General features: G+C 37.2%; 2 protein-coding genes across 5 annotated transcripts in view; one reads left to right on the top strand and one right to left on the bottom strand.

Moving 5' to 3' along the window:
- Window positions 1-1,916: 1,916 nt before the first annotated feature.
- Window positions 1,917-10,080, top strand: dnajb2 (DnaJ heat shock protein family (Hsp40) member B2). Of its 3 annotated transcripts, XM_039683450.2 has the most exons (11): window positions 1,923-2,228; window positions 2,811-2,897; window positions 3,825-3,934; window positions 4,052-4,105; window positions 4,181-4,297; window positions 5,285-5,377; window positions 5,590-5,707; window positions 6,007-6,077; window positions 7,052-7,309; window positions 9,274-9,337; window positions 9,594-10,080. In XM_039683450.2, exons 2-10 carry the CDS (start codon window positions 2,833-2,835, stop codon window positions 9,300-9,302), a joined length of 915 nt encoding a protein of 304 aa, XP_039539384.1. In that variant the 5' UTR covers window positions 1,923-2,228; window positions 2,811-2,832; the 3' UTR covers window positions 9,303-9,337; window positions 9,594-10,080. The 3 variants fall into 3 exon arrangements, with proteins under 3 accessions (XP_088989448.1, XP_039539383.1, XP_039539384.1); XM_089133322.1 differs by lacking the exons at window positions 9,274-9,337; window positions 9,594-10,080 and having other exon boundaries at window positions 1,917-2,228; window positions 2,805-2,897; window positions 7,052-8,954; XM_039683449.2 differs by lacking the exons at window positions 9,274-9,337; window positions 9,594-10,080 and having other exon boundaries at window positions 1,918-2,228; window positions 7,052-8,954.
- Window positions 10,081-10,695: 615 nt separating this feature from the next.
- ptprna (protein tyrosine phosphatase receptor type Na) overlaps window positions 10,696-26,739 on the bottom strand; it is a 28,457-nt gene continuing 12,413 nt past the window's right edge. For both annotated transcript variants that reach the window (XM_039683448.2, XM_089133321.1), the window contains 15 exons: window positions 25,853-26,124; window positions 25,163-25,249; window positions 24,965-25,044; window positions 24,719-24,783; window positions 17,235-17,444; window positions 15,808-16,020; window positions 15,367-15,514; window positions 14,782-14,855; window positions 14,554-14,631; window positions 14,217-14,336; window positions 13,971-14,137; window positions 12,358-12,411; window positions 12,191-12,255; window positions 12,033-12,106; window positions 10,696-11,507 (listed from right to left, as the gene is read on the bottom strand). In XM_039683448.2, coding sequence (XP_039539382.2) covers window positions 11,436-11,507; window positions 12,033-12,106; window positions 12,191-12,255; window positions 12,358-12,411; window positions 13,971-14,137; window positions 14,217-14,336; window positions 14,554-14,631; window positions 14,782-14,855; window positions 15,367-15,514; window positions 15,808-16,020; window positions 17,235-17,444; window positions 24,719-24,783; window positions 24,965-25,044; window positions 25,163-25,249; window positions 25,853-26,124 — 1,779 coding nt within the window. In that variant the 3' untranslated portion in view covers window positions 10,696-11,435. The remainder of the gene's footprint in view (window positions 11,508-12,032; window positions 12,107-12,190; window positions 12,256-12,357; window positions 12,412-13,970; window positions 14,138-14,216; window positions 14,337-14,553; window positions 14,632-14,781; window positions 14,856-15,366; window positions 15,515-15,807; window positions 16,021-17,234; window positions 17,445-24,718; window positions 24,784-24,964; window positions 25,045-25,162; window positions 25,250-25,852; window positions 26,125-26,739) is intronic.

The following is a 26,739-nucleotide window of genomic DNA, read 5'->3' on the forward strand; positions in this document are numbered from 1 at the left end:
CACCAAATCATCAGCATAAAGCATATGATTGATGAGACTATCCCCCACCAAGCACCCAGTTCTACAGCCCTTCAGCTCCCTAGATAAATTATCCATGTACAGATTAAACAGCAACGGAGATAGAATTCCACCCTGCCGCACTCCATTGGAGACATAGAAAGGTGTTGACAAACTCGTCCCCCACATGACTTGCATAGTTTGATGAGAGTACCAAAACTGCAGTATCCTAATTAAGTAAGAGGGGACACCACGCTCAAGTAGTTTACCAAACAGTTTCCCATGGTTGATACGATCAAAAGCCTTTGACGCATCCAGGAAACACATGAAGACTGTGCTATTGCGAGATCTGTACCTATGGACAATTTCTTTTAGAGCATAAATACACAGATCAGTTCCATGCTTGTTCTTAAAACCAAACTGATTATCTGTTGAAGCTATGTGTTCTGCAAGCCTATCCAAAAGAATCCCTTCCAGCACCTTAGATAGTGTATTTGCAAGTGCAATAGGTCTATAGTTATCAATACTAGTTAATTTACCAGTCTTATTTTTAACTACAGGAACTAACAAGACAGACAACATGGATCCAGGAAGTATGCCATGCTTCATTAACCCAGAAAAACATACAGCAAGTAAAACTGAAATACTTTGACTAGCGTATTTTAGATGTTCTGCTGCTATTCTATCTTGCCCACAGGCTTTGTTCATTTTAAGTTTGTCAATAGCATAAAATACTTCCTCTGGCCTAATGACTACATGATCACTGTGAGGTATCTCTCCTATGTTAAACACATCACTCTTCACACAGTTAAAAATGTTCTCATAGTGTCTCCTCCATAGCTCTGCAATGTTTTCAGATTCAGAAATGCCCTCAATACTAGAAGGCAGTGGCATTTTGCTGTTGTTAACCACTTTCACCTCCTTCCAGAACTCATAAACATTATTAGTATGTAAATTTCTCGCCATAGAGTTTGCCCTCATAGTCTGCTCATTTCTTTTTATAAAACGCACAGCATATTTAAACCTAGCATTGGACCGTACCTTGTGCTCACAGACTGGGCCATGTCTAGGTTTACCAGCTAAGACCCATCTTCTAAACGCATCTCTTGCCTCCATATGAACATCATGGACATAGTCATTCCACCCTGGTCTTACAATATGATGTTTCACCACTTTACTTCTTAGTGATTGACATCCATCAACTAAACTTTTCACAATTCTATCATACATTACACATAGGTCATTATTGTGACTTACATTCTTACAGCAGCTATCCACACACATAATTGCATCGACCGGTAACTCAATATTTCTCAAGTACACATCAGTCAATAACTTGTAATATTGCAGATCGTCTTCTGTAAGCCTTGTCCAGTCCAATATCTCACCTAATTTATGGCTATCACTATAGACAAGCTCAGGTAAACCCTTAGTATTTATAAACATTGAGACAGGAATATGGTCTGCTGTGGCCAAACCATATAGGATCTCAGCCTCCTTTATGCAATCATGTGCATCAGCAGTAGATATACAATGGTCCAACCAAGATGTAGTATGCCACGATTCACTCACATGTGTATAGCTATCTGCTGGCAGTAATTCCTTAGTGGACAGAATAACCTTGTTATCTTCGCAGAACTGTGTCAGGTGTTGACCAAAAAGTGAACTAATATCTGATATATCAGCATTCAGATCCCCCAAGACAAATATGGATGTACATTCACTTTCCCTTATGTAAGACCCTATAAAAGCAAGTGTGTCTCGTATAATCCGTTAGTTATTTTTGAGCCTGATAGGATGCCCTATCTTTGTTTAAACACCTTTATTAATATAGTAGGCCTAGTTCGTAGGTACTTTCCACCTCTGTACTACACATGGCTCAAGTGGTGGGCGGGGCCTGTGACGTAAACAAACAGGCATGTTCTAGATGGCGCAGCCTGAGCAGCTGATCGTGACGCACCGCATTCGCACTTTGGCAGCAAGAGGGCGAAGTACATATATAGAAGTTGGGTATTGGTTACACGCTGAAGTAATGAAGCGCGGTGTGCCAACGGTAAATGGGTGATTCTAACGGAATTCCGTACTCAGGCGTACGTCAAAACAAGCGTCAGTTCCTGTGATCGGCGTCTTGGGAGTCGGAACGGACTGTCGCTCCCGTGGCTTCACCAGAAATAGCTCAGTCCGGTTTATTGAAGCGCGGCTTCTTCTGGCTGGACATACTTCTAAAAAAGGTAAAAGTTATTCTAATAGGGCGGCCTTAATGATTGCAGGATCTCTAAAATGCTGTATTTGTGGAGTAGTGTGTCTGATGATCAGGCGTGTTTCAGCAGCAGCAGCAGCTGTCAGTGGCCATATGGCCCACACACACAAATCGCGTTTTAACTTTGGGCTTGAAATAACATCACATTGTGTCCGGTTTCCAGAGAGTTCCAGACATGGGCAGGCCAGACTCCAGAGGAATGCCTGCCTATATGCAGTCTATTAATCCAAATCCAGCCGTTTCTGAAAATATGTCATCTTCAGCAACAGTTCATTGATCTGTTCATTCATAACACCACGAGCAATAATAATAATAAAACAAGTTCCTGTAGAAAACCTACCAAAAGTTCTTCCATTAAAATCACAGGGTATGACCATCAGTGGGTATAACCCAAGTTGTTATTGTATGTTTTGATGGCATAGCATTTGATTTGAATGATCACAGATGCCTAATTGTGTGAACATGACTGTAACTGGCATCCAGGGTTTCAGAAACACCCCATGACACATTCTGGTGATTTAAATGAGGTCATTTATTACTTTTTGAGTAACAGGTGCTCTACACCGAAGGCCGCAATGGTGGATTACTATGATGTTCTGGGAGTGTCACGAAATTCTTCTCAAGATGACATCAAGAAAGCGTAAGTTAAAACTGCCTTCACTTATCAGTAACTTGCAGTATGGGATGGCCTTGGCATTGTTTGCTGTTGTGTGTTTCTAAATTTGTCTCTTAACAGATGCAAGTGAAGATTCAAGTAATTTTGAGACAGTTTACCTATATAAAGTATCCATCAACCACAGTGCTTTTCAAAAGTTTGGGGTTGGTAAGATTTTTTTTTTTTTTTTAATGTTTTTGGAAAGTCTCTTATGCTAAGCAAGTCTGAATTTAAAATTATAATATTGTGTGAAATATTATAACAGTTTTAAGTATTTTTATTTATATATATTTTAAAATATAATTTATTCCGGTGACGCAAAGCTGTATTTTAAGCATCATTACTCCAGTCTTCAATGTGATGATTTGCTGCTCAGTTGTGCTGTTTAATATTTTTTTCCACAAGATTCTTTGGTGAATAGAAAGTAAAAAAAATCTCAATGATCCCAAACTTTTGAATGGTAATTTGAATATGTTACATCCATAAGAATATCAGAAACATGTTTTCTGCGGTCTGTAATACTCCAACTATTTGAGATATGCTAATATATTTTGTAAAGCCCACTAACAGAATAATTAATGGATTTACAGTTTTTCTAGTTTTAGATTAATGAAAGTGTTCGTTTTCTGATGCTGATCAAGCTGATATCATGCCTGAATTTTAAAAAGGTCCATTCACACAGGACATTTTAAAAGATTTAAACTGTTTTTTAACTTACCTTAGTTCAACAATATCACTGTAATATGTCAGTCTAGTGCATGTTTATACAGAAAAACTATTACAAATGCAAAGATGGATGCAATAACGTGTTGTATGCGAATGGCCTCTGAACCTATATGTCACTTTATCCCAATCTTGAGATGCCAGTCGAGCTAAGTTAACTTAACTGTTTATTTATGTGTGTGTATACAGTTACAGGAAACAGGCTCTGCGGTGGCATCCTGACAAAAATCCAGACAACAAGGAAGAGGCAGAGAAAAAATTCAAGGAGATAGCAGAAGCCTATGAAGTTCTTTCAGACAGTAGGACATTGGACATTTAACTCTATCTCAATGTTCTAAATGGTTAAATCACTTGTTAGGAAAGGGTTAGGTTACTTAGGGTGTTACATTTCACTGTTGTTTTTTCTCATTTCCAAGAAAGCAAACGAGATGCATACGACAGATACGGTAGATCGGACATGTCAAGCTCAGGTGAGGAGAACTTTTACACTGCTTGATACTCTCTTATTGTTACATGTGCTAATTTGAGATCTTTCTGTTTTATAGGCTCTGGTGGCTCTTCATTTCCTGATGACTTCCCGGGATTCTCCTTCACATTCCGCAGCCCAGACGAGGTGTTTCGAGAGTTCTTCGGAGGGCAGGACCCATTCGCTGACTTCTTTGGTGGGTTCTCAGAGAGTTAAGGCTCGTTCACTCCAAGGACTCTAACGATAAAGATACAGTTCTAAAAATAGTTTGAAGTGTAAAATGATAGCAGAGTCTACATAACAACTATAACAGTAATGGAACAGAGAAACAATAACGTTTGGAATCAATTTCAGAATAAATGTGTCCTGCTACTGAAAGATAAAAACATTGACAGCCAATCAGAATCCATCCTGCTTTAAAGAGCTCAAAACTGCAGCATGGCGCAGAACAATATCGTCCAATGGTGTGGATGCTAAAATAGTTATCGTTATTGCTCTTGGTGTGAACTGCCTTTAGTCTGTAAATATGCTGATCTTGAATTTTTGCTTTGATACCAGTAAAGGTGTTTTATCTCTGTCAGAATTTCCCTTCTAGTAGTGGCTCTCAGCCAGGGGTCCACTAGGGGTCTCAGCAAACTTGCTGAGGAATGAAAAATTAGATATATGAAAGGGATAGTTCACCCAAAAACTGAAAATTCTGTCATAATTTACTCCTCTTTCAAGTTGTTCCAAACCTTCATGAATTTATTTCTTCTTCTGAACACAAAGTAAGTCATTTTAAAAGAAAGCTGGTAACCAAGCAGTTGTTGGGCCCTATTGACTGAAATACTATTGAAGTCAATTGGGTTCATCAACTGTTTGGTTACCGATATTCTTCAAAATATCTTTGTGTTCAGCTGAAGAAATAAATTCATACAGCTTTGAACTATCCCTTTAATGCTAAAATCTAAAAATAAAGATGTACAACATTAAACTGACATCATACTTTTGAGTCTATTTGTTTTAATTGCATTAGATGTACAGGACTGGAGTTACATGATATCAGCTATCAGCTATATAAAAGGGCACTCAAATAAACTCTAAAGGTCAAAAGGTTTAAGAACCACTGCCTCACAGACTCATCGAGGTCTCCCTGACCCTACCCTCCTAACCACTTGCACATTTTTCTACACTTTCCCGCTAGATGATTTCCCGTTTGGTGGAATGCACAGTGGGTTTCACAGCTCCTCCTCCAGGCTTGGGCCCAGTCGCTTCTTCTCCTTCCCCTCAGCAAATGGTTGGTTTTTAAAAATGCTTCGTGCTCTTTTTGTGTATATATTCCATATGTGGTCAGTCTCTAAGATGAATACTTAATTTAAGTAAACTTTATTGATAACATTAATGACAATTTGGTGAAAAACTAAATGCAAATAAATGAGTTGATAGTCACTTTATGAGAATTTTTTTTTCAAATCCTTAAGAGCTGAATTATTATTTTTTTATCAACAGCTGACTTTACCACCTTCTCCTCTTCAATGGGTGGGATGGGCAGCATGGGAGGGGCAAGCTTCAAGTCTGTTTCTACTTCCACCCGTATTGTCAATGGAAAACGTGTCTCCACAAAAAAGTCAGTTTGCTTCTCTTTAAACTGATTTTTGTCTGCTGTTATCCTTGTTCCATATGTGGTACTATTTAACAATTTATCCTACTATCTTTATTTGAAATCAGTTATGTATGACAGTGCATCTGGCAGATGTTTTTTGCTAAATGAGTAATTAAAACACAATTGATGTAGAATAGTAAAAGAGGGTTTTTACTTTGACATAATGTGAAGGTCTGATTTACAGAAAGGAACAGGAATTGAATTATGTTAACATATTTCCCTTTTCTTTTCTTTTTTTATAAACATTACATTTCTTCCCTCAGGGTCAGAGAAAATGGCCAGGAGAGAACAGAGGTTGAGGAGGATGGGGTTCTGAAAACTGTCCTCATCAATGGTAATTCTTGTTTTGCTATCGTTTAATAATAATATTGGACAGAGCCAAAAGGCAATCTCTATACTTAATGTGCATGTAAAAATTCACCTTGCAGTCTCAGAATAAAACTCAGGACTGCCTGTGCCTTGGAAAGTAGATGTGTTTGCAGTCCTAATTCACATACTCTACCATTAAAACATTTGGGGTTTTAAAAGAAATAGTACTTTTATTTAGCAAGGATGTATTAAATTGATCAAAAGTTTTAATGTTCAAAATATTTCTAAATTGTCTTTTTAACTTTCTGTTAATCAGAGAATTGTGAATAAATGTATCATGTTTCTACAAAAATATTATGCTTATTCCACCAAAAAATAATATTTTAAGCATTGATAATAATCAGAATTGTTTCTTGCACAGCAAATCATTTTCATGCTGAAATTACATTTGAAAATACTAAAATAGAAAACTTATTATTATTTCACAATATTACTGTTTTATGGTAGTTTTGATCAAATAAATGCAGCCTTGCTAAATATCAGACTTTTTAATGTTAAAAAACATAAATAAATAAAAATCTTACAGACCTCAAACATTTGAATATTAGTGCATGTGCAAGTCATTTGACCTAGTTATAAAAGTGGAGATATTATAATATATAATATAAAATTTTTCTTAGCTCGACAATCTCAGTACAATCGTTTTCAGTGCGTCATTATCCTTTATCCTAGTTTAATTTCATTTAAAACTTTAATAGAGTCGCATTACTTTATTTGATTCAGATAAATAGTTAAAACAATAATCCCACATATTCCTTCAACTGTTTATTTTCACAAATATTGCTCTCAAAACTTCAGCTTAGGCTTGTAGGTAGATTTAGTAAACTCATTTACATTTTACACCAGCTTCTTGTATTTCCATATATGCAAATTCCTAATTTCCTCATTGAGGATTTGCTGTAGAAGTGATCTGACATTCAGCTGTGTTTGTGTGTCTAGGTGTGGAGGATGAGATGGCTTTAGCTCTGGAACTGAGTCGTAGAGAGCAGTCCAGTCAGCCTCCCAGACAATCCCAACAGCCACTGCTCCACCCCCCCAACCACAGCTCCACAAACCCCGCCTTACGATCCTTCAGCGCCGCCCCGTTCTACCACTGCCCCGATGCCAGTGAAGACGAGGACGAAGACCTCCAGATGGCGCTGGCCTACAGCTTGTCGGAGATGGAGGCCCAGCAGCGGGGAGAGGACGTGATCTCAGGTGCTGGGGGAGGGAGGGGGAGGGAACCAGGTGATGGGAATTGGAAGGGAGCCGTTCAAAAAAACAAATACAAGAGAGAAGTGACGGATGACTCAGACCAAAGCACCCCCTCGTCTCCAGAAGACAGACTAACAGAACAGGGTCTAGATACGGGTTCAGAAAGTTTGCATCCAGAGAGTGTTAGAGAGGATAAAGTGAATGATAAAATGCCGGCCAATGGGAATAATGTGGTAAAGAAGAAAAGGAAGTGTCAGTGTGTGGTCTGTTAGTAAGACTGTGGAGAATTATCATGCTTGTGTGTGAAATCAGCAGTGTTAACATTATGTTCTCTCTATGGTTGTTGTTGTTGTTTTAAATCCTTCTCAAGCTACTGCTTTAACAGTTTTGTCTCTTGTGGCAGGGCTGATGGCATTGCACAAAAATGACAGTGTTGAATTTGTATTTTCTTGCCTTAAGGAATGAATAACAAGTGCCAAAATGTGTTTATACTACACAAAGACAGGACACTTTACAGTAGGAAGTTTTGAAGGTACTGTATGGGATATTTTAGAATGTCAGTAATCACAGAAATAGGTGTCTAGGGATATTATTTGCTAGCTTGACTGTGTTAACAGTAAAAATAGTCAAGTTGCTTTCTTAGTCGATCAGAAACACTCTCTCTGTGAATCCTTTGGATTGCTGGCATCAGGTGGACTGACATGTCTTTGAAGGGTGCATTTTTGGGATATTGGAAAGCTAGCATATGGTTAGCATAACAGCTAACCTGCATAATCCAATATTCAACATGACTTTTTAGTGTATTTTGAGTATTGCAGAGAATTTTAATAGATATATCTTGCTGATTAGTTGGCAGCCCATTCCCAATGAACGCTCCATTTATTCTTCCAGCAGTGGAGTGCTCTAGTTCATCAGTGTTTGCTATTGTTCCTTCTAGAAAGGAGATTCTCTGACTCTAGTCGGGGTGCTTTGTGATTTTTACGATGCATTTGTCATTCCTTCAGAGGTACCTGTTGAATGCGAAAGGGACTTTTTTTGTAGTTGGGAAATTTTGCACAAAAACTGAAAGATAATCTTCTTTCGAGGGCTAATTTTTAGTGATTAGCACTCCTGTTGCCAATGCGTTACAGACAGACATGTAAGGGAATGTGGATCCAAAATGATATCATTTTATAAGATTGTGCCAAATAACTGACTGACAATGTCTCAATAGTTTTGTACACATCAGAATTATTCAGTATTGATATTTTGTTTGTGCCTTTTATTTTGCTAGGATTCAAATGATTGGCTATTGTTGCCATTGCTACATGGCTGTTTGTGTACTAGTTAGCCAGAGCACATTATACGTTTTTTCTTGTTTTTTTTTTTTTTACTTGCTTGTGCAGTTTGTTTCATAACTATAAGCTTTGTGATATAAAATGAACAAAACATCAATAAATCAACACTAAAATAAAGCACAAAATGTGATGCTATGTGAATATTAATGAACATATTTTTGTCTACAAAGTCATTCACAAAATAACTACTTTTCATAATGCGAGACAACATTGTTATCTCAGAACAGAAGCATCCTAATTCATATTCAGCACTGTCATTGTTTACATGATGTTGTTGGTAATATGAAGAACAATAAACTGTATTAAACCAGCTCTGCTCATAAGAATTCATTTTTACATTTTCAGCATAAAAAGTATTTTTGATGGACTGCTCATTTTTAGCCATACTTTTTCTCCGGTTTACCTGATATAAATGGACATGAAAGGCCGTACATTTCTATATTAGGTTGAATACATTTTATTTATCTTAGTTATACACTGTTCCCAAAAAAGCATGTAATTCAGTGTGACTGTTGCACATTCATCATTCCTATTAATGGGTTGCATTTGTAAAGCTCATTTGCATTTACTGTGTTAATGATTTTGTTTTTCCTGGTCTTTTTACCTGACTCATTCTCCCTGCCATTACAGAGTCCGACTTCCAGGCCTTCACAGGCTGACCTGTGGCGCTGTGACCCCCCTCTTACCCCCAGAGGTAAAACGTAGTGTTGTAGACTTCTCTGTACATGACTGAGAACTAAAGCATAGTTGTTAGATCTTCTCCCCACTCATAGGTTATGAACATGCATTTGTGTAATTACCTGAGAGTTTGCTGAGTACACTCAAAATGGCAAACAATTATGTTTTATTAGACTCGATTTCATTAGTCTGTGTAGTTTTAATTGACCAAACACAACACAGAAGATTGTGAGGCAACACTAATACTGAATTCATCCGTCTGCTCTTAACAGGTGAAGCATTTCCCCGGTGCTCTGCTCTCTCTTTCTCTCTCTCTTGCTCTCTCTTTTTCTCTTTCTTTCTGCCTGGCTCACCTGCTGCTCAGACCCTTTTCAAAGTTTTATTTGAAAAAAAAAAAAAAAAATCCCAGGCAACGCTACATAAAGGTCAATAATGTACATGCTAAGTATGTATGTGTGTTAATGTGAGTCTTGGAGAGGGAGTACTGGATTACTTTTATATAAATTATATTTATGGCCTGGCCTGCACTGATGAAATATGTGAGCTCGTGTACAAATTAAAGCGTCTTGAGGACAAAATTATTTTCACTTTCACTTTCACATTTTTAATAATGAATGATTCAAACCTGCAATGAATGTACAGTATAGTTGCACTTGAAATGCTATATATGAGAATTCAAAATCTTCATAACTAATGAAAGGTTTATTATTTATTCTAAAAGGTTTATTGTGTATTAATTAAAATATCTGCATTTCATAACCCATTATTCTGTAGTTTTTTTGTTTGTTTTTTTTACGCTACTGTTCAAGTGATTGGGAACTGTATGATTTTTTTAATGTTTTTGAATGAAGACTCATCAGGGCTGTGTTTATTTGATCAAAAATACAGTAAAAACAGCAATGTTATGAAATATTACAATTTAAAATAACTTAATATATTTTAAATGTCATTTATTCATGTAATGGCTAAGCTGAATTTTCAAAGTCATTGCTCTTCAGAAATGTTGATTTGATGATTTCTTATTATCGTTGAAAAACAGCTGTGTGTTTTTGTGGAAACAAGGATACATTATTTTTTTTCTTCAATGAATAGAAAGTTAAAATGAACAGCATTTATTTAAGATAGACATTTTAAATGTCTTGTAAAAAAGACATACAAGAATACACATTTGTGTGTTTGTGTGATTTAAAGGTGAAAAGTGTAATTCCTGTGCCAAAATAATAACTAGGTTTGGTTATATGACTTAGGTTTGGTCTTAACTACACAGTCTACAGGAAAAAGCATCTTTCTACATTCAAAGCCATTTTTATTTTATTAATAAATTGTTCAGTCTGCATGATCATAATGAAAGAAAAAGCCACACACATTGAGCAGTGCTGCTACACAGATTCACATTTAATTCAGAACTATTTAAAAATTATAATCATATATTTCTCTGATTTTTTTTTTTTTTTTTGTAGATAATTTTCAATAATTTGCTACAGGAATAGACAAACCGAGCTCTCCGTGAATTATTCACAGTGGTCATCACACGACATAAAGGCTGCACTAGACATTAAGGATGTGAAAGCACTGAATGTTTGTGAGAGATTTGACAGGAACTGTAAGATATTACAAGTGCCTTTCAGGTACATTCCACTGAAACAAACCACTCTTGGGTTCAGACGCGAGTCATGACTCTGCATATACGTTCTCATGTTTGACTGCATGAGACATGGTGGGTTCTTCCGTCATTTTTGGGCATACCATGATCAAGAAAGCATTTTAAGAAGAAACAAAATGTAAAGATTCCACATTTTCAACATCAAACATTATATGTATATATATATTTATAAAAAAGACATTATACTGTCAATGTTCATAAATTAGGACACTTTAAATCACTGTCTTACGCTTGTGTGGAACGCAGATGTCTCTTAAAACCACTGTTTCTCCCTGAAACTCAATTAGGACTGATTTGGCCCCTTTAAATAATGTTTCCAGCATACAGAAAGCGTTCATAGTCTTTTATAGTGTGACAATATTACATTTCCGACTTTTGAAAGTGAGTGAGGTGCACGAAAAGAGGTGAGTACAAGTCAAAAGGATATGATGGGGACACAGTGGGATGTGGCTCACTGAGGAAGGGCTTTCAGAATGGCATTGACCTCTTCTGCCACAGCTGTCAGGGCGAACTCAAACTGGTCCTAAAGAAACAGTGTAAATACACAATAACAGTAAACAATTAAAAAGGTAAATTGCGAATTTATATCTTGAAATTCTGACTTTCCAAATTTATAAACTCTTAGATATAAACTCAGAATTGTCAGATATAAAATAAGATGTAGAATTGTGAGAAATATAGTTAGAATTGCATGATGTAAACTAGGAATTGCAGGAAAAGGTCAGAATTAAACGATGTGAACTTGTAGTTGAGAGTTAATACTGCAAGTTATAGGAATAGTTTTAGGAATTGCGATTTTAGATAGAAACTCGGAAATGCAAGTTTGCAAGAGAAAGTCAGAAGTGCAAGAAATCAAGTATTTCAAGATATACAGTAAACTCAATATTACAAGAACAAGACTGAATTGTGAGATGAACTCGCAGTTGCTAGAAAAAAAGTCTGAATTATGTTATAAATGACTTTTTTTTTGTCAATTGCGTCGCTGAAACAAGCTTAAAATTCACAATCACATGCTGAAATCATCAAAAAGCATTTTTTTTTTACATACCTTAGTGCGTACCATACTTGGTCTCTGGTCACGAATATGCTCCAATGTGGCGGCGATGTCAATCTCCTTCACACCTAAAACAGACCAACAATCTGTGAGCATGGGGTACAAGGCACACTTTAGAGTAAAACGGCTAGATAGAGTAATGATGCTCATACCTTTCGCCATGCGGTTAAGTACCATGTCAATAAGAATGTAAGTGCCGGTTCTACCAGTACCATTGCTGTTTGAAACAGGAAACCATTTTAATTTAAATCATTCATATTCCATGAAAGAAATTCATAGCCCATATCGTGAGCCTGAGACACAAATTGTAGCCGTTTACCTGCAGTGCACAATGATTGGGCATGAGCGTCCTCTGTAGCACTTGTTTACTTTTCTGAAGGGGGAAAAAAAGGGAAAAAAGTTGTATAATGCAAGAATAGAAAGGTTGCGGGAGAAGAAGGGAGAAAGCATGTCATAATGAGCATATCTGTCAATTTGTCAAACCCTACGATTCATTATTCTGGTGACAAAGAGGAATTGAAGGATGCATGATGCTGGGGAAGGAAAGGGGAGAGAGGAGATGGAGCCTCACTCCTGCTGCACTCACACCTACCAATGATCATTTTTGTGACTATGCAACTGGACCCAGACTACTAGCTGCAAATCACAAAAATGACACTGGGAGGTGTGCTACGTCCAGGGACCTACCGATCTCCATCAGAGACAGAGAGAGTGACTGAAGGAGGAGAGAAAGACGGGGGTGACGTGGGGCCCGTGGCAGGATGTCGAGCACAAACGGAGAAGGTCCGAAGTGCAAATGCATTCAAGGAAGAGGAACTTTGGGGGGAACTGGGCTTCAAGGTAAAGAAAACATTCACAGGTAATTAGAGAATCCCAAGTGTGAAGCAGATCCTCATTAGGGTGAGGAAAAATACTAGGGGAAGTATTTGCAGTGAGACAGATGTGGATGAAAAACTTTTGTGTGTGTGTGTGTGTGTGTTAGTCGTGAGTTTATTTGATGTGAATAATACAGTTTCTGGAACACATTTGACATCACACTATCAACAAGAATTTCTTTTTTAATATTATATTAATTATATTATATTAAATACACTATAGAATATTATATTTACTCATTATGTTTATGCATTAACAAATAGGATTTCACTGGATGACATTGGTTTACATTAATTAACATGAAATACATTAATGTTGAAAATTGCTTAACTTCACTTATTTTGAGTTAAAGCAATGTAAAAACACACGTTGTCAACTTATTGGTCATATCATTTTTTTATAGTGTAGAGCTAAGGTAACATGAACTAACAATGAACAGTTATTTTTATTAACTAACATTAATAAAGATGAATACACACTTAAGCAAATGTATTGCTCATTGTTAATGTTTGTTAATGTATCTAATGGGATCTTATTATAAAGTGTTACAATGTACATTTATTTGTTACTATATGTTTTTTGGATATTGTTATTAGTTCCCAACAAATCTTCAGTAAAAATGGTCACAAGCACAAAAGCCTTTGATTTAACTGAGTGCTCTCTAAAAATCATGAAATCTTATCAATTCGGATGTGACCTAGTGATGTTGTTTACTCCGTAATTATTCAATCAGTTTCAGTCATTTATCAATTTTAAGACCGGTTGCAAACTTGATGTCATGCGAATTTCTCATTTTGTTCTCTATGAGAACATATTAAGCTCAAGGGAGGCAAAAAGTACGCTGCCTCCTTCTGTCCAAACCTTATTACACTGATGTTGCTATTGGACAGTATTACTTGGAAAATAATTTTCACACTATTATCTTTTTTAATATCTTTGAGGAGCTACTACCTCCCTTGAGAAAACACCTGATGAGTACGTGTGTGATCTGTTTGTAGTCCAATCACAATATGAGTCATTTGTTATCAGCAGGAAGGGGTTTGGTTTCGGCAGTACCTGCGGAAGTCCAGCAGGGGGCGTGTGGAGGTGGGAATGCCTTGGGCAGGCCAGCTCAGCAAGTGAAACTGGGTCAGAGTGCGGGTCTCTTGAGTCTGGACGTTCTTCAAGTAGAAACTACGAACCAAGAAGTCTTTACACCAGATGTGTTCAGACACAAGATTCACCTGAAACGGATAGGGAGGAAAAATAGTACATACTAAAAGCATTAGATTCATAAAAGAAGTAAATCTTAATGTTTCTCACCTCATAGATGTTGTATAAAGACGATCCTTCATCAGGCCAGTAACGTTCACATTGTTTTTCTCCATCCTCCACTAAAGCGGTCATCATCACTATTACAGTACAGCCATTTTCCCATACCATCTAACATATGCACCAAAACAGTGTCAGCACACAATGAATAATTTACATAGGAAATGCATTGTAATACCATGTTTCTATTATTTAATTCATTAATTTAGTAATTTCGATTTTTGATAATCCTTTACTTTATTATTATTTTTTATATTTTAAAATATTCCAACATTTATTCAATCTAAATCTTAAAATGTCATCATCACTCTCAACATGAGTAACTTACCTGCCAGAAATCAGCAATAGTGTGTGGTAAAGGTCCTTGAGTTGCGATATAAGCAGGTAAACGTGGATCATGATCAATCTGTGGGTAAAGAAAGAAAAATGAAGACCCTTTCCTGTGACATGATCACATTTACCTTTTTTTTATAGAGATAATGTGTTTTTCTACCAGTATTTACGTATCCAGTATATGTATACATCTTTAGTGGAATAAATTTTTTTTGTTTCTTACTATAGTGCTGGCATTTATGTAGTCCTCTTTGGAGGGGTTGACCTCTGCCTTTAGTTTCACTCTCGAATGGTCATCTAAAACAGAGGGTTTTTTTTTTTAACCATACTGAATGTTGAAGATAAAAAAACAACTAATTTTGGTAAACCTTTATTTGTATTTTCCAGTTATATGATCTGATGCCTTTCCTACTTGTGTAAAATATTGTGGTTAAGATTTTAACATATTTGCTCACCGTCTCTTATGATCACCAAGACTGCATTTATTTGATTAAAGATACAGTAAAAACAGTAATACTGTGAAATATTATTACAGTTTAAAATAACTCTTTTCTATTTGAATATATTTTAAAATATAATTTATTCCTTTGATGCAAAGCTGAATTTTCAGCATCATTACTCACACATGATCCTTCAGAAATCATTCTAAATGTCTCATTCTAAATGTACTGTCACTTTAGATCATTTTTGATGTGCCTTTGCTGAATAAAACTACAATTACTTCAAAATAAATCTCACTGACTTTTGAACGGTAGTGCACAGCATATGGATGAGATCACTGAAATAAATGTTGGCACATAGCTCTTACAGGGCACAAAGTCAGGATAGCGGTTCTTCTCCATGTTGCTCTCACACTGGGCGATAGAGACGGAGCTCGGCTCAGCCTGGTACGAACACAGAGCCTCCCACTCTTTCTGCAAACGGTCCTTATTCTTCAGATGGTCCTCCATATATGCCTGAACACCACAAATGAACTTTAAGCATTTCATTGTCTGCTTATAAAAGACTAGTTTGATTATATATAATTAATAAAAGAGTTCAGGATACAGCTTAAACCTCAGAGCTGACCATAAAGCTAAAATAAGACATGAAACCCTGTAATAGTACTCATACTAACTTTAATTGACTGCAATTTTGTGCATGTTTAAACACAGACTCTACAGCCTATTGACTTATATGTGCTGTAGTGCAATAATTCCTGTTAATTCAATATCTGAAATATAATGTTGGTGTGTTTGTGGCTCTGTACCAGTATCATGTGTCCTGTGGAGATGTCCATGTTGGACTGTGCAGGCTCTTCGCTCCAGGACGGTGTGCTGCTGTGAGAGCTCGGACTGTGCTGCGGTCCATCGCTGAACTGAGACGACACACTGCTGACTCGTGATGTTTCGGTCCCCCGTCGACCGCCTGCCTCCGGACGGGTGAACGATGACTTGGCTGCCATGTGCTGGCGACACAGCTCCTGAGAGATGCAGGGAAACCTTATCACTACTGACTGAGCATTGATATTTCAAATGAACATTTCAGGTCAGTAATCATCACTGTACAATTACCAATATCTCTAATAGCCTAGGCCAACGTGGAATGAATTTAAATGTAATTACAGTGCTGATATGCCAGTTACACCTGATTAGTGTTTGCTTTAGTCATCCTAACAATGCCACTTAATAGTCCAAAGGACATCTTTTAAACTTCTAGATATAAGGCAAAAATATAGTAGACACTATTTCATGGGGTGTTGGTAGAAATTGGTAGAAATTTGTGAATTGGTAGAGATTTCGTTTATATCGTGGTTAGGCTGATTTTACACCATTGAAGTGCTGTAAGCAGCAAAAGAGAACTCATTGCGCTATATGGTTCGCTATATGGAGTTTTTTGCAGCCTAATTGGGCTTATGCGGTCACAGTCATTTATGTCTTCAGCGAACTTCAACAGTTGAGAAAGAAAACGTATTCTGGATCCATGCAGTCAGTCTTAAAGTGACAGCAGCCTAATACACCTGATGTCGTCTGTCATTAATGTTGATCAAACTACAAAAGAGAGAAAATCTCTCGCTGCTTTTTTACTGAATCACTTCTGTAACTTTAATAAGAATAAGTGTATATTTAATTTACACAGTGAATACACTTTTTATACACTTCATTAATTTAGATAATTTATGTAGTATTTCTAAAGCTTGGATTTTTTGAGGTATGGTCTATTTCAGTTGCGTCTTGTTCTATTGTAGTTTATTTTCTTATATGTACTTGCAATTCATTTGTTTGTTCTTATTTTACTAATGCTAACTTGTCTTTAGTCTTGTCTTGTCTTCTTTTTTTTACTTAGACTAGTATCACTTTTTAGTGATATTGAAAGGAATCATGACATTTCAATAGTATCAAAATGTTTGATATCATCATTTGATATCACAAAAAAATATTAAGCAGAAAAACTGTTTTCAACATTGATAATAATAAGAAATGTTTGAGTATCAAATCAGTATTATAAGGATTTCTGAAGGATCATGTGACACTGAAGACTTGAGGAACGATGCGGAAAATTCAGCTTTGACATCATAAATTTACATTTTAAAATATATTCAAATTGAAGACAATATTACTGTTTTTATTTTAAAATCCTTCTCAGAAGCATTTGCATTTGTGTTAAAGCATGTGTGTGTTTAACAGTGTGGGCTACCTGGTAATCAAAGTGGGTTTCCACACCAGCTTCTGGTCCCAGACCCAATTTGCCAGAGGCTAACTGACGGGCGTGGTGACGGAGACAGGCGACCGCCAGGGCGACTATCAGCACCGTACCCACACACGCCATGGCCACCATTGTAAGGATGACACCACGTGACCCCTCCCCTATCCGTGTGGCCTGGGGCAAGCCACGCCCCTCGCTCCTCTATGACGAGGGAGAGAAAAATAAACAAACGTGAGATAGCATAATGCAAAGAGGGCGATGGCACAGAAAAATGAGAAATAAAAGCATTTCAGACGTCACAAGGAGCAAGTGAGGAAGGTTCAGCGTTCGTGTGCCTTCTCTGGCACAAAACAGTGTCTCTCGTCCCCTCTTTTGTCTCTCTCTCTGTTTGTGTAAACAAGTCGGATGTCATCATCGACTACTAATTACCCTGGCAACCCAGGCACACGCGCACAGCCACGTGCCACCCTGAAATAATTAGACAAAGTCACTGACCCGCCCGCCCCACTGAATAATTACCAGCGAGTAAACAATTAAGGAAATCCCCCACACAATGGAGGGGTCATTCACTCTGAAGGGATCTCTTTCATACTCTCCTTTATTTTTATTTGATCTCTCTCTCTCCGTCTCTCTCTCTTTCTTACCCGTTATGAAAAAATCATACTTATAACACATCCAGAGAACAAGAAAACGAAGGGACGCAATGATTGCTGATGTCATGCAGCCCCTCTGCCCCCGTGTCTCCAACCCCTGCCTGTTGGTGTTGCCATGGTGTCTGGGAGCCTCAGCAGGGGAGAACAGGCCGTAGCGCTACCATGGCAACAGCAGAATGCTCAATGTAATTCATGGCCATCACGGTGAGCAGAGGAAATGAGAGACGAGAGGAAATGAGATCCGTGTCCGTTTCAATTATCACCTTTAGGTGTTTTATTATGTTTCTTTGGTATGTTTAAAATTAACAATTACGTTAAAATGTACATTTTCGAGCACTTGTGCGGACAAATTCCCTCAAAATTATATCAATAAATAGCGATCCAACATATCCTAGTAGACATAGTCGGTTATGTCTAAAGTTTCAGTATTTTAGATCCGTGCAATTGCTCTTAAAGTGACAGCAGCCTAATTTTCCTGCTGACGTCTATGTTTTTAATGTTAATCAAACAACAAAGGACAAAGAAATAAAATCACTCACTGCTCTTGACTGAATAACTTTAGTTACTTTAATACGGTTTAAATAATAAGTTTCATTGATACAGTGAAGAATATGCAGTGTTATTTTACATTTGCTTGATTTATTACATTTCTGTACCTGAAAACAACAGTTAGACCTACCAGGAAAAACACGAAAAGCACTGTTTATTTCATTTGTATTGTTGTTAAATTGTATTTATTTGCTTTTGCTTGTAATTTGATAAGTTGTTCTTATTTTATTACTGACTGTTTACTTGATAATGTTTTAAATTATATTAGTTAGGCTAGTATTTTCAGCTGTGGTATCAGAATTGGAATAGAGGATTATCAATATTCACTGCTATCTATAATTTTGGTGTCATTATTGCCTGTTTTTGCAAGAACAGTTTTGTGCCCGGAAAAAATATTTATGGCCAGTACATTTTATTAGGTCACCGGCTATTGGCAGGTGTAGCCAAGTTACTTTTAGCCCCTGTGTGCAAGTATTGGGAAACCTAAGCTACAGTACATAAGTAAACGACAAATAATATTTTACCAAAATTACTCAAATAAATAGAGAATATTCTCTGTAATAAAATAAACTAAAGCTTCTGTATGACTATTAATTACTAAAAATACTTGATTGCACTTTATTTCAATGTATCCTTGTTACAGATACATTTAAGTACTGCATAAAATTAATTAACTACATGTACTTATAGTGGAAGGTTAGGATTTGGGTTTGGTTTAGGGTAAGTTGCATGTACTTATGCATAATGTATTGTTATGCATGGTAAGTACATGTAACAAGGACACTAAAATAAAGGATAACATTTTATTTTAAGATGACAGTTACACGTTCCTACATGTACTTACTATAATAATAAGAGTAAATTATGCATAATTACAAGTAACTAACCCTAAACCAAACCCTAACCATAACTCTAAGTAGTTAATTAATATTTCTCAGTACTTGTTTGAGTAAGTACAATGTAACTACGTCATCTTTAAATAAAGTGTAACCACACACAACTGTACTTGCTTAAGTAAATGTATGCTTACATTATATCATTAATAATTACATTTATACTTAACTAAACTAAACTAGAGCATTTTTAAGACTAAGGTGACTAAAAATACACAATCACACACCTCAACTAAATGCATGATTGATTCATTTAATTGTATAACTTAAAAAGTCTAAAATTAATATTACTTTCATCCAGCATATCAATTATTTTTTGGCATGGAAATAATTCTGAAAACGAAAAGGGATTATGGCAAAAAGAACAGTTACTTAATTCCTCCATTTGTTTAAACTATATGCCTCTCACATCAACCAAAGATGATCAAAGAGTGTACAATAAGAACAAAACAGAAAAAAAAATGCAACAGGAACTTTCAACAATCTATTCTTACACGGCTATAATTTTCGCACAGACACCCACTGGCTGTTCTGAGAAAGTGGAACAGACCTTCAGGCCTTCAAAACGGGCTCTGCAGCCGTTAGAGCTGAGCTAGCAAAAGAAAAAGATTGAGTGAATAAGCACTTAAGTCTGACCACAAAGAGGTTAGGACGCCTTCCCCTCTTTTCTGTCCTTTCTCGAAATTCATCAACTATTTCCCCCCCTCACTCCATGTCCTCCTCACACCCACTCTCCCTCTCTTTCTCCTTCTCTTTTCCTCGCACGTTTCATTCTATCCCTCTTGTTCCCACTCGAATTCGGCCTTTTCTCCTGAAAAGCTGGAAGAATGTTCCGGAGAAGAGATTGAAGGAGGGAGGGGGTGGTGGTGTTGAAGCAAGGGTGCGCGACTGGACGGAAGGACAATGGAGGAGGAGATAAGGGGTGTGGGGCGCCTCACCTGCTACTCCAGAGAGGCCCCCGAAAGGAAGACTGACAGGCTTTTAGAATGGAGCACGGGAGCAGGCAGGAAAAATGAGCTGGTTTAGGACAAGAGGACAAAGGCCCCCCAAGGTCTGAGCGGAGCAGGCAGAGAAATGAGGAGGCAGAGAGAAAGCGGGAAAGAAGGCAACTGATCTCAAGGAGAGAAAGCATGGTTACAGGGAACGAGAGTGTAAAACTCTCGCGCAGGAGGGGTGAAAACGGTGATACGTGAGGAATAACCGAACAAGTGAGGTCATATTTACGTAAAGAAAGATTCAACACGTACTCCACACACACACACACACGAACAAGTCGCGACGAATACAAAAGTGCATTTGAATCACAATAAGCTGCTAGCCGAGAAGCATAATTCAAACATCTGTTCATCAAGAAGCGGGAAAATAAGATTCAGGGTCCCAGGACCCCCTCCTCGGTTCCCCCATGACCCCTCTGACATCTACCGCACCCTTTGACCTCAGCCACAAAAAAAGAAGATACACACACACACAAACACACACACACACACACGTATGGCTGTGTGTGTGTGTGTGTGCTTGTTTGTTTTTGGTAGATCTCGGGGGCAAAGATCACCGAAAGCTTCGCACTCTGAATCACAATAGGCAGTTCGTGCACGGCTTTTGGTGATGTAAGATTTCATCAGATTTCGTCTGTCTGTCCCATTATGTGTCTTCTGCTCCATTCACTTCTTGTCAATTGATTTCACAATTCAGCAGGACTCATCTTATCTGATAGACGCGCTCAGACTATGACTCGTCAGAATTCTCATCACAGCCGTCGTCTCTCTCAGCCCTAATATTGCACAGCAGAAGGTGTGCAGTTTTCATTATGTTTCCTAAAAAGAAACCTTCAGAGAGTTTATAATGAAGGATCCCTTGCAGTTTTTTTTATAAATAATATGTGTAATAGCACGGAGTGTAACATAATCATTCATTTGATTTAACACTATCTAGGTCGAAACTAGAAAATAATGAAAAGAAAGTTTCGATTTTGGGGCTATTTTGACTATAAAAACGATGGGATGCGATAAAACTTATTTTGCGACCTTACAATAATACATTCTTATAATTAGCACATTAAACCTTGAGAAATAGTATGAACTTAGATGCACCTGCAATGACTACAAATGGATTACATCATCTCACTCATCCAGCCTGCTCTGCCCTGTTACCACAGCAACCAGTCCACCTGACATCACTATTCAAGACAATTCTTAAAAACAGGGTTTAACAAAAATATTCCATCACACACATTCGTGCAATACTGAAGATGTGAACTGTAACCAAACACATGTGGTTAATTGTTATTTTAGTATACATTTTTAGAGATCTGAATTCTTATAATTTTTCAAATATTACCAATGAGTAAAAGACAAATTTAAAGATAAACTATTTTGAGTTCTGTTATTATGGTAAGATATGATGATAAAATATGGAGGCAAATTTCTGTTTAAATATTTGTATTAAAAAAAGTGTATAGTATTGGTGTCAAATCATTCGTGTGTGTGTGTGTGAGTGAGTGAGTGTATACACACACACATATTATATATTTACAAAGTGTATGTTACAAGCGATTAATCACAATTCACGATTTGAAAGCACCAATATATTATATATGTATACAATTAAAATCTATCATTTTGACCCCTGCAAAACTGGAGGGAGAAAAAAATATATCAATGCCTTTTTACAAGTTTAGTCTGGTGCTGTTTAGTAACAGTATGAGTGAAAGTAAAAGTTTGAGTGGTCATGGTACATTTGTTTTATGTACATTTAAAGAACTGATAAAGCCTACAATATATAGTGCAAAACATTGACTTCCACTTTGTTGGAAAAGCAAATACAGCATTATTCACAACTGTGTCGCAGTTTGTAACTGATTTTATAATTCAAGGTGTGTATGGGTGTGCAAATAGAAAAATGTTAAGTTCAACAATATTTTTCGGCTGTGATCTTTTCAAAACAAAACAAATGATTAAATGTCTTGCAATGTGAAATTTTCACTTTTCTTTAAACAAAAGAGAAAAATGTTCTGAAAAAGTGTTTATGAAATATTTTTATTTTATTTGAATTATTTTTTTACAAATGTTGACTAAATTAAATCAGGGCGCACGATTAATGGCATCAGTACGTTGATTGACTAATAAAGAGTTAAGTAGCCTATGTCTTTTTATGCATACAAGTATTCATAAGGAAAATATATAATAGTGACAAAAACAACCATCAGATAAACATCAGCATATATAATTAAGCATATCAGCATTTAAAAACTAAATAAAGGCCAGCAGCCTCAATAGATGTGGTATAGAACAGAACTCACCCGCACACATCTCGTATACCTCTTCACATCACACGCGCCACAACACCACGAGCCGGGCCGTCTTCAATCTCACATTTTCAACCATACTCAAAGTCCACGCATCCCCGGTCGAACAACTTAAGCAACGCATCAAGCAAGCACTTCAAAGTAGCCGGTGGTTGAAGTGAGAAACCAAAACGGAGGAAAAGAGTGGCATACATGTAGTGCCGGAGCGAAAAGGTAAATGAGTGAAAATAAATGGGAAGGACAAGAAAAGGGAGGGGAAGAGAGAATGTGCCTCCCCGAAAGCTGTGTCCGACTCATATGAAGGCCTCGCTGCCTCTCAGCCCCATTCAACCAATGCCGCCACTTGTCACATCAAACGTCGTTGCCGTAGCGACAGCTCCACATGTTGCTGATGGTGAAATGGTGGGGTGGGGGAGGTTCTGATGCCCTGGATAGGTTGTCCGTGAGAGAGAGACAGAGAGAGAGAGAGAGAGAGAGAGAGAGAGAGGAGGGGGGAAAATGGGCTGAACGCAACAGGAGCAGAAGGGGGGTACAACGAATGGGGTGTAAGGAAAGTGCCATGGGCCCAAAAGGGGGTTCGTAAGTAATATGCTTTGGAAAGGAAACAAATACTGAGCCTTCACATCTGGAATAAGCTGGGGACAATTTGGGTCAATGATTTATAGAATAATAAGTGCTACGATTGATACACTCTTCAATGGGGTTCTATATAGAAAATGTTCTATATAAGGAGAAATGACTAAAATGATTGCATAATACTTTCATGTTTAATGGGTTATTTAAATTTTATGTAGAAATAAAGTATGTTTATGAGCTGTTTAATTAAAAAAAAAAAATCATAAATTGAATCTGAATCCATAAAATGGTCCCATGAAGGGAACCACTAAAAGGTTATATTATGGTTCTATTTATATAGCCTAAGAATGGACTAATACATAATGTTTTAGTTTGGATATTTTAGTCGGTTTAAGCTTACAAAAAGGATTTTCAGGATGTGACGTTCAGTAAATGTAAATGTTCTAGGGTACAAACAAAATTTGTCATTAATAAAATTTCAAGGCAATCTCAGTGGGAGTCCCAAAATTTGGGGATTGCTATGTATGTCAACATGGGACGCAAAAACGTTCATTCATTAAAGAAGAAAATAGAAGTGAAGAAAGAGACTAAAGAAAGAAAGAAGCACAGAGAGACTAAACAGTCTAAGCAGAAAAGCATCTATCCCCATTAAAAGGCGGACAAAAAACAGTCAGGTGCAAGCAGGTCTCATTACTGAGGCAGAGGGAGAGAACATTATAAGATAAAGGACAGGGAGAGTGCACACACACACACACACACACACACACACACACTCATACACCGTGCACTTCAGAGCAAAGAAAGTGTCACAGCCCACAATAGAACAAGAAAGAATAATTAAAAATATGAGCAGCCGGATGCAACAAAAGACATTATTCTGCATTCAAGGGCCTGCAACAGCTGTACAAAGTGAAAGGGGAGCGAACGAGGGAGAGCAGAACGCCTCAATATGCACCAAGCACAAAAGCCACCCAAGAAATTGGGGGAGCGAGGGAGAAAGAAACGGGGAGGGGGTCAAAGGCAGAGGTAACAAAAAGAGAATGGCAGAGGGGAGAATGGCATGGGACAAGAAGAGAAAGAATGAGTGAGGGAGAGAAATGAGGCACAGCAGGGAAAAACGCAGACGGGGGAACGGTACAGTGGGGACGGTTCGAGATGAACAGTGACGATTTCAAAAACATTTCATTTCAAATGCCCTCCTTGTTCGGTTCAGTATTAAACGCCAAAGTGATTCATGAGAACTGAGAGTTACATCTCGGTACGTGATCTGTACATAATAGATGGACAAAACTGTACAATCTATGAATTTCAATGAGAATGTTGCCTGTTTGCTTGATGAAGACGGTTATGAAGAGAATAAAAACCTGTGTGACAAGAGAGAATGCCGCATTGTACCAACCGGTTCCCATAATCCCTAATCAATAGACCCGCTGATCACAGTGAATGTGTTTTTTTTTTTCCTTTCCTTTTTTTCGGTTTGTGGTTGGTGAACATTCTTACCTCTCCCACTCCAGTCTGGATGATTTTCAAACCTGTCTCACCCTCGAGGAACTTCTTCTCGGCTACTGCAATATAAAGACAAAACCTGTTTGTGAATGTGTGAATTAATCAATAAGTGCCTGCTCATTCTTTTTCCAGTTTCAAATCCCCTCTCTCTCTCTCTCTCTCTCTCTCTCTCTCTCTCTCCCTTTCCCCAGCCAGCTGGATGTAAATTTAACGGTCCAAACGAGAAGGCTTGTCACTCACCGGCTTTATTGGCCACATCCTCTGCGCTGAGATTTAGAGAGTTCTGTCGGATCCTGAACGTCAGGGCAGAACCAACCACGCTGCACACAAGAACAGAGACAAATGGCCAAATGTTTTCTTTTATTATCACCCTTAATTAATCAATGTGTTAGTCTCTCCATCCAGCAATGCAAACACAGACACACACACACACTTTACCTGATGTTGATGAAACTGCTCGTGGAGAGATGGATTCTCTCTGCCAAGGTCTCTAAGAGTTTCACACCATCATACAGACTTAAATGACTGGAGGGAAACCACAGGAAGACATATAATACCCTTGTTGAAATATTTGACAAATAAATTAAACACATTTCAAGGAATATTCAGCCATATGAACAGAAATAAATCAGAAAATCGACTTTCTATATTTCTATCTCTAAAATAAAAAATTTGAATGCTATGTGATTTGATGTGGTCACCTTAAATTTATTTGACCAAGAATTAAAAAAAAATCCATATATCTTGCCACACATTTCTATAAAAACTGCTCATGCTTTTCCTGTCATAATTACATAAATTATTTTACATAAAATAATACATTTTTTCATAAATAATATAATCAATTTTTATACAGATTGGACTCGCAAAGAGCAATTTCCTGATTAAATATTTTAGAAATAAGAAAAAAAAAAAATATATATATATATATATATATATATATATACAACAAACTGAAATTAATAAATATGTATAATATCTAAAAAATGTAAAATTTTCGAAGATGCTTCACTTTTATTGAAGCATGGATTACTGTGTCTACAAACGACTTCTACATCACAGTCATTTTTAGCTGAATGAATGGTACATAACCATAAAAAGTTGTAGGAGCTTGACTGTGACTCCTACCTCTGATTAGTGACGATGTATCCATATTCCTCTCTGGTGTTTGTCCCATCCTTAGCGGTTTTCAGGATGTTGGCACTTTTCTCTTTTAAATCCACATCTTTTGCTGAAAGGGTGGGTCCCACACTGTCTTCCTTGGGCACAGTGGCAGGGGCTGGTGTGGATGCGGGCCGAGTAGGGGTCCGCTGGGGGGGTGGGGTGGAGGGCAGAGCTGAAACAGGTGAGGGGGGTTTGGCTCCTTTTTGTGACACTTTTTCACTGCCTTCTACAAGTGTCTGTCGAGGAAAACACAAACTGTTACATGTTGGAAAAAAAAAACTTACTACAGACATACTACAAATTATCCTGCATAGATTTAATTCATGCTTCGTAATCCGTTAATCCGTTAATTCATGCTTCGTCTTTCGCGTTTATGTTTGAGTTAACACTCATGGACGAGATCGAACTGGAAGCCATGTTAATCTTGGACTACATTGGCCACCGTAGGAGTTAAAACGAAATAACAGAAACTAATATTCACTGGATGATCATATACCTTTTCACCACTAGATGGGTGTAAAAATCACACAGTGTAGCTTTAACATGAACTAAGAATGAACATTACTTCTACACCATTTATTACTCTTGGTTAATATTAATTTCAACATTTACAAATACATGATTAAAATCAAAAGTTGCATTTGTTAACATTAGCTAATGCACTGCAGTGAAGCAACATGAACAAACAAAGAACAGTTGTATTTTTTATTATATTATATAACACAGTAACAAATGTATTGCTCATTGTTAGTTCATGTAACTTTTCAAGCTTTATGATAAGTGGCAGTGCTATTTAAATAATTAGGTGACTCATTCAACTGTGTGTTAAAAGTGTTGTTAAAAAACGAATC

Source organism: Pimephales promelas, chromosome 7 (assembly GCF_988280905.1).
Source record: "Pimephales promelas chromosome 7, fPimPro1.hap1.1, whole genome shotgun sequence".
Classification (NCBI taxonomy): Eukaryota; Metazoa; Chordata; class Actinopteri; order Cypriniformes; family Leuciscidae; genus Pimephales; species Pimephales promelas.

Excerpts from the sequence above, each read along its gene's own strand:
- dnajb2 (XM_089133322.1), top strand. The coding sequence starts at position 2,833 with ATGGTGGATTACTATGATGTTCTGGGAGTGTCACGAAATTCTTCTCAA. Across the intron at positions 5,378-5,589 it reads CTCCTTCCCCTCAGCAAATG|CTGACTTTACCACCTTCTCC; the intron begins GTTGGTTTTTAA and ends TTTTATCAACAG. Across the intron at positions 6,078-7,051 it reads GAAAACTGTCCTCATCAATG|GTGTGGAGGATGAGATGGCT; the intron begins GTAATTCTTGTT and ends TTGTGTGTCTAG.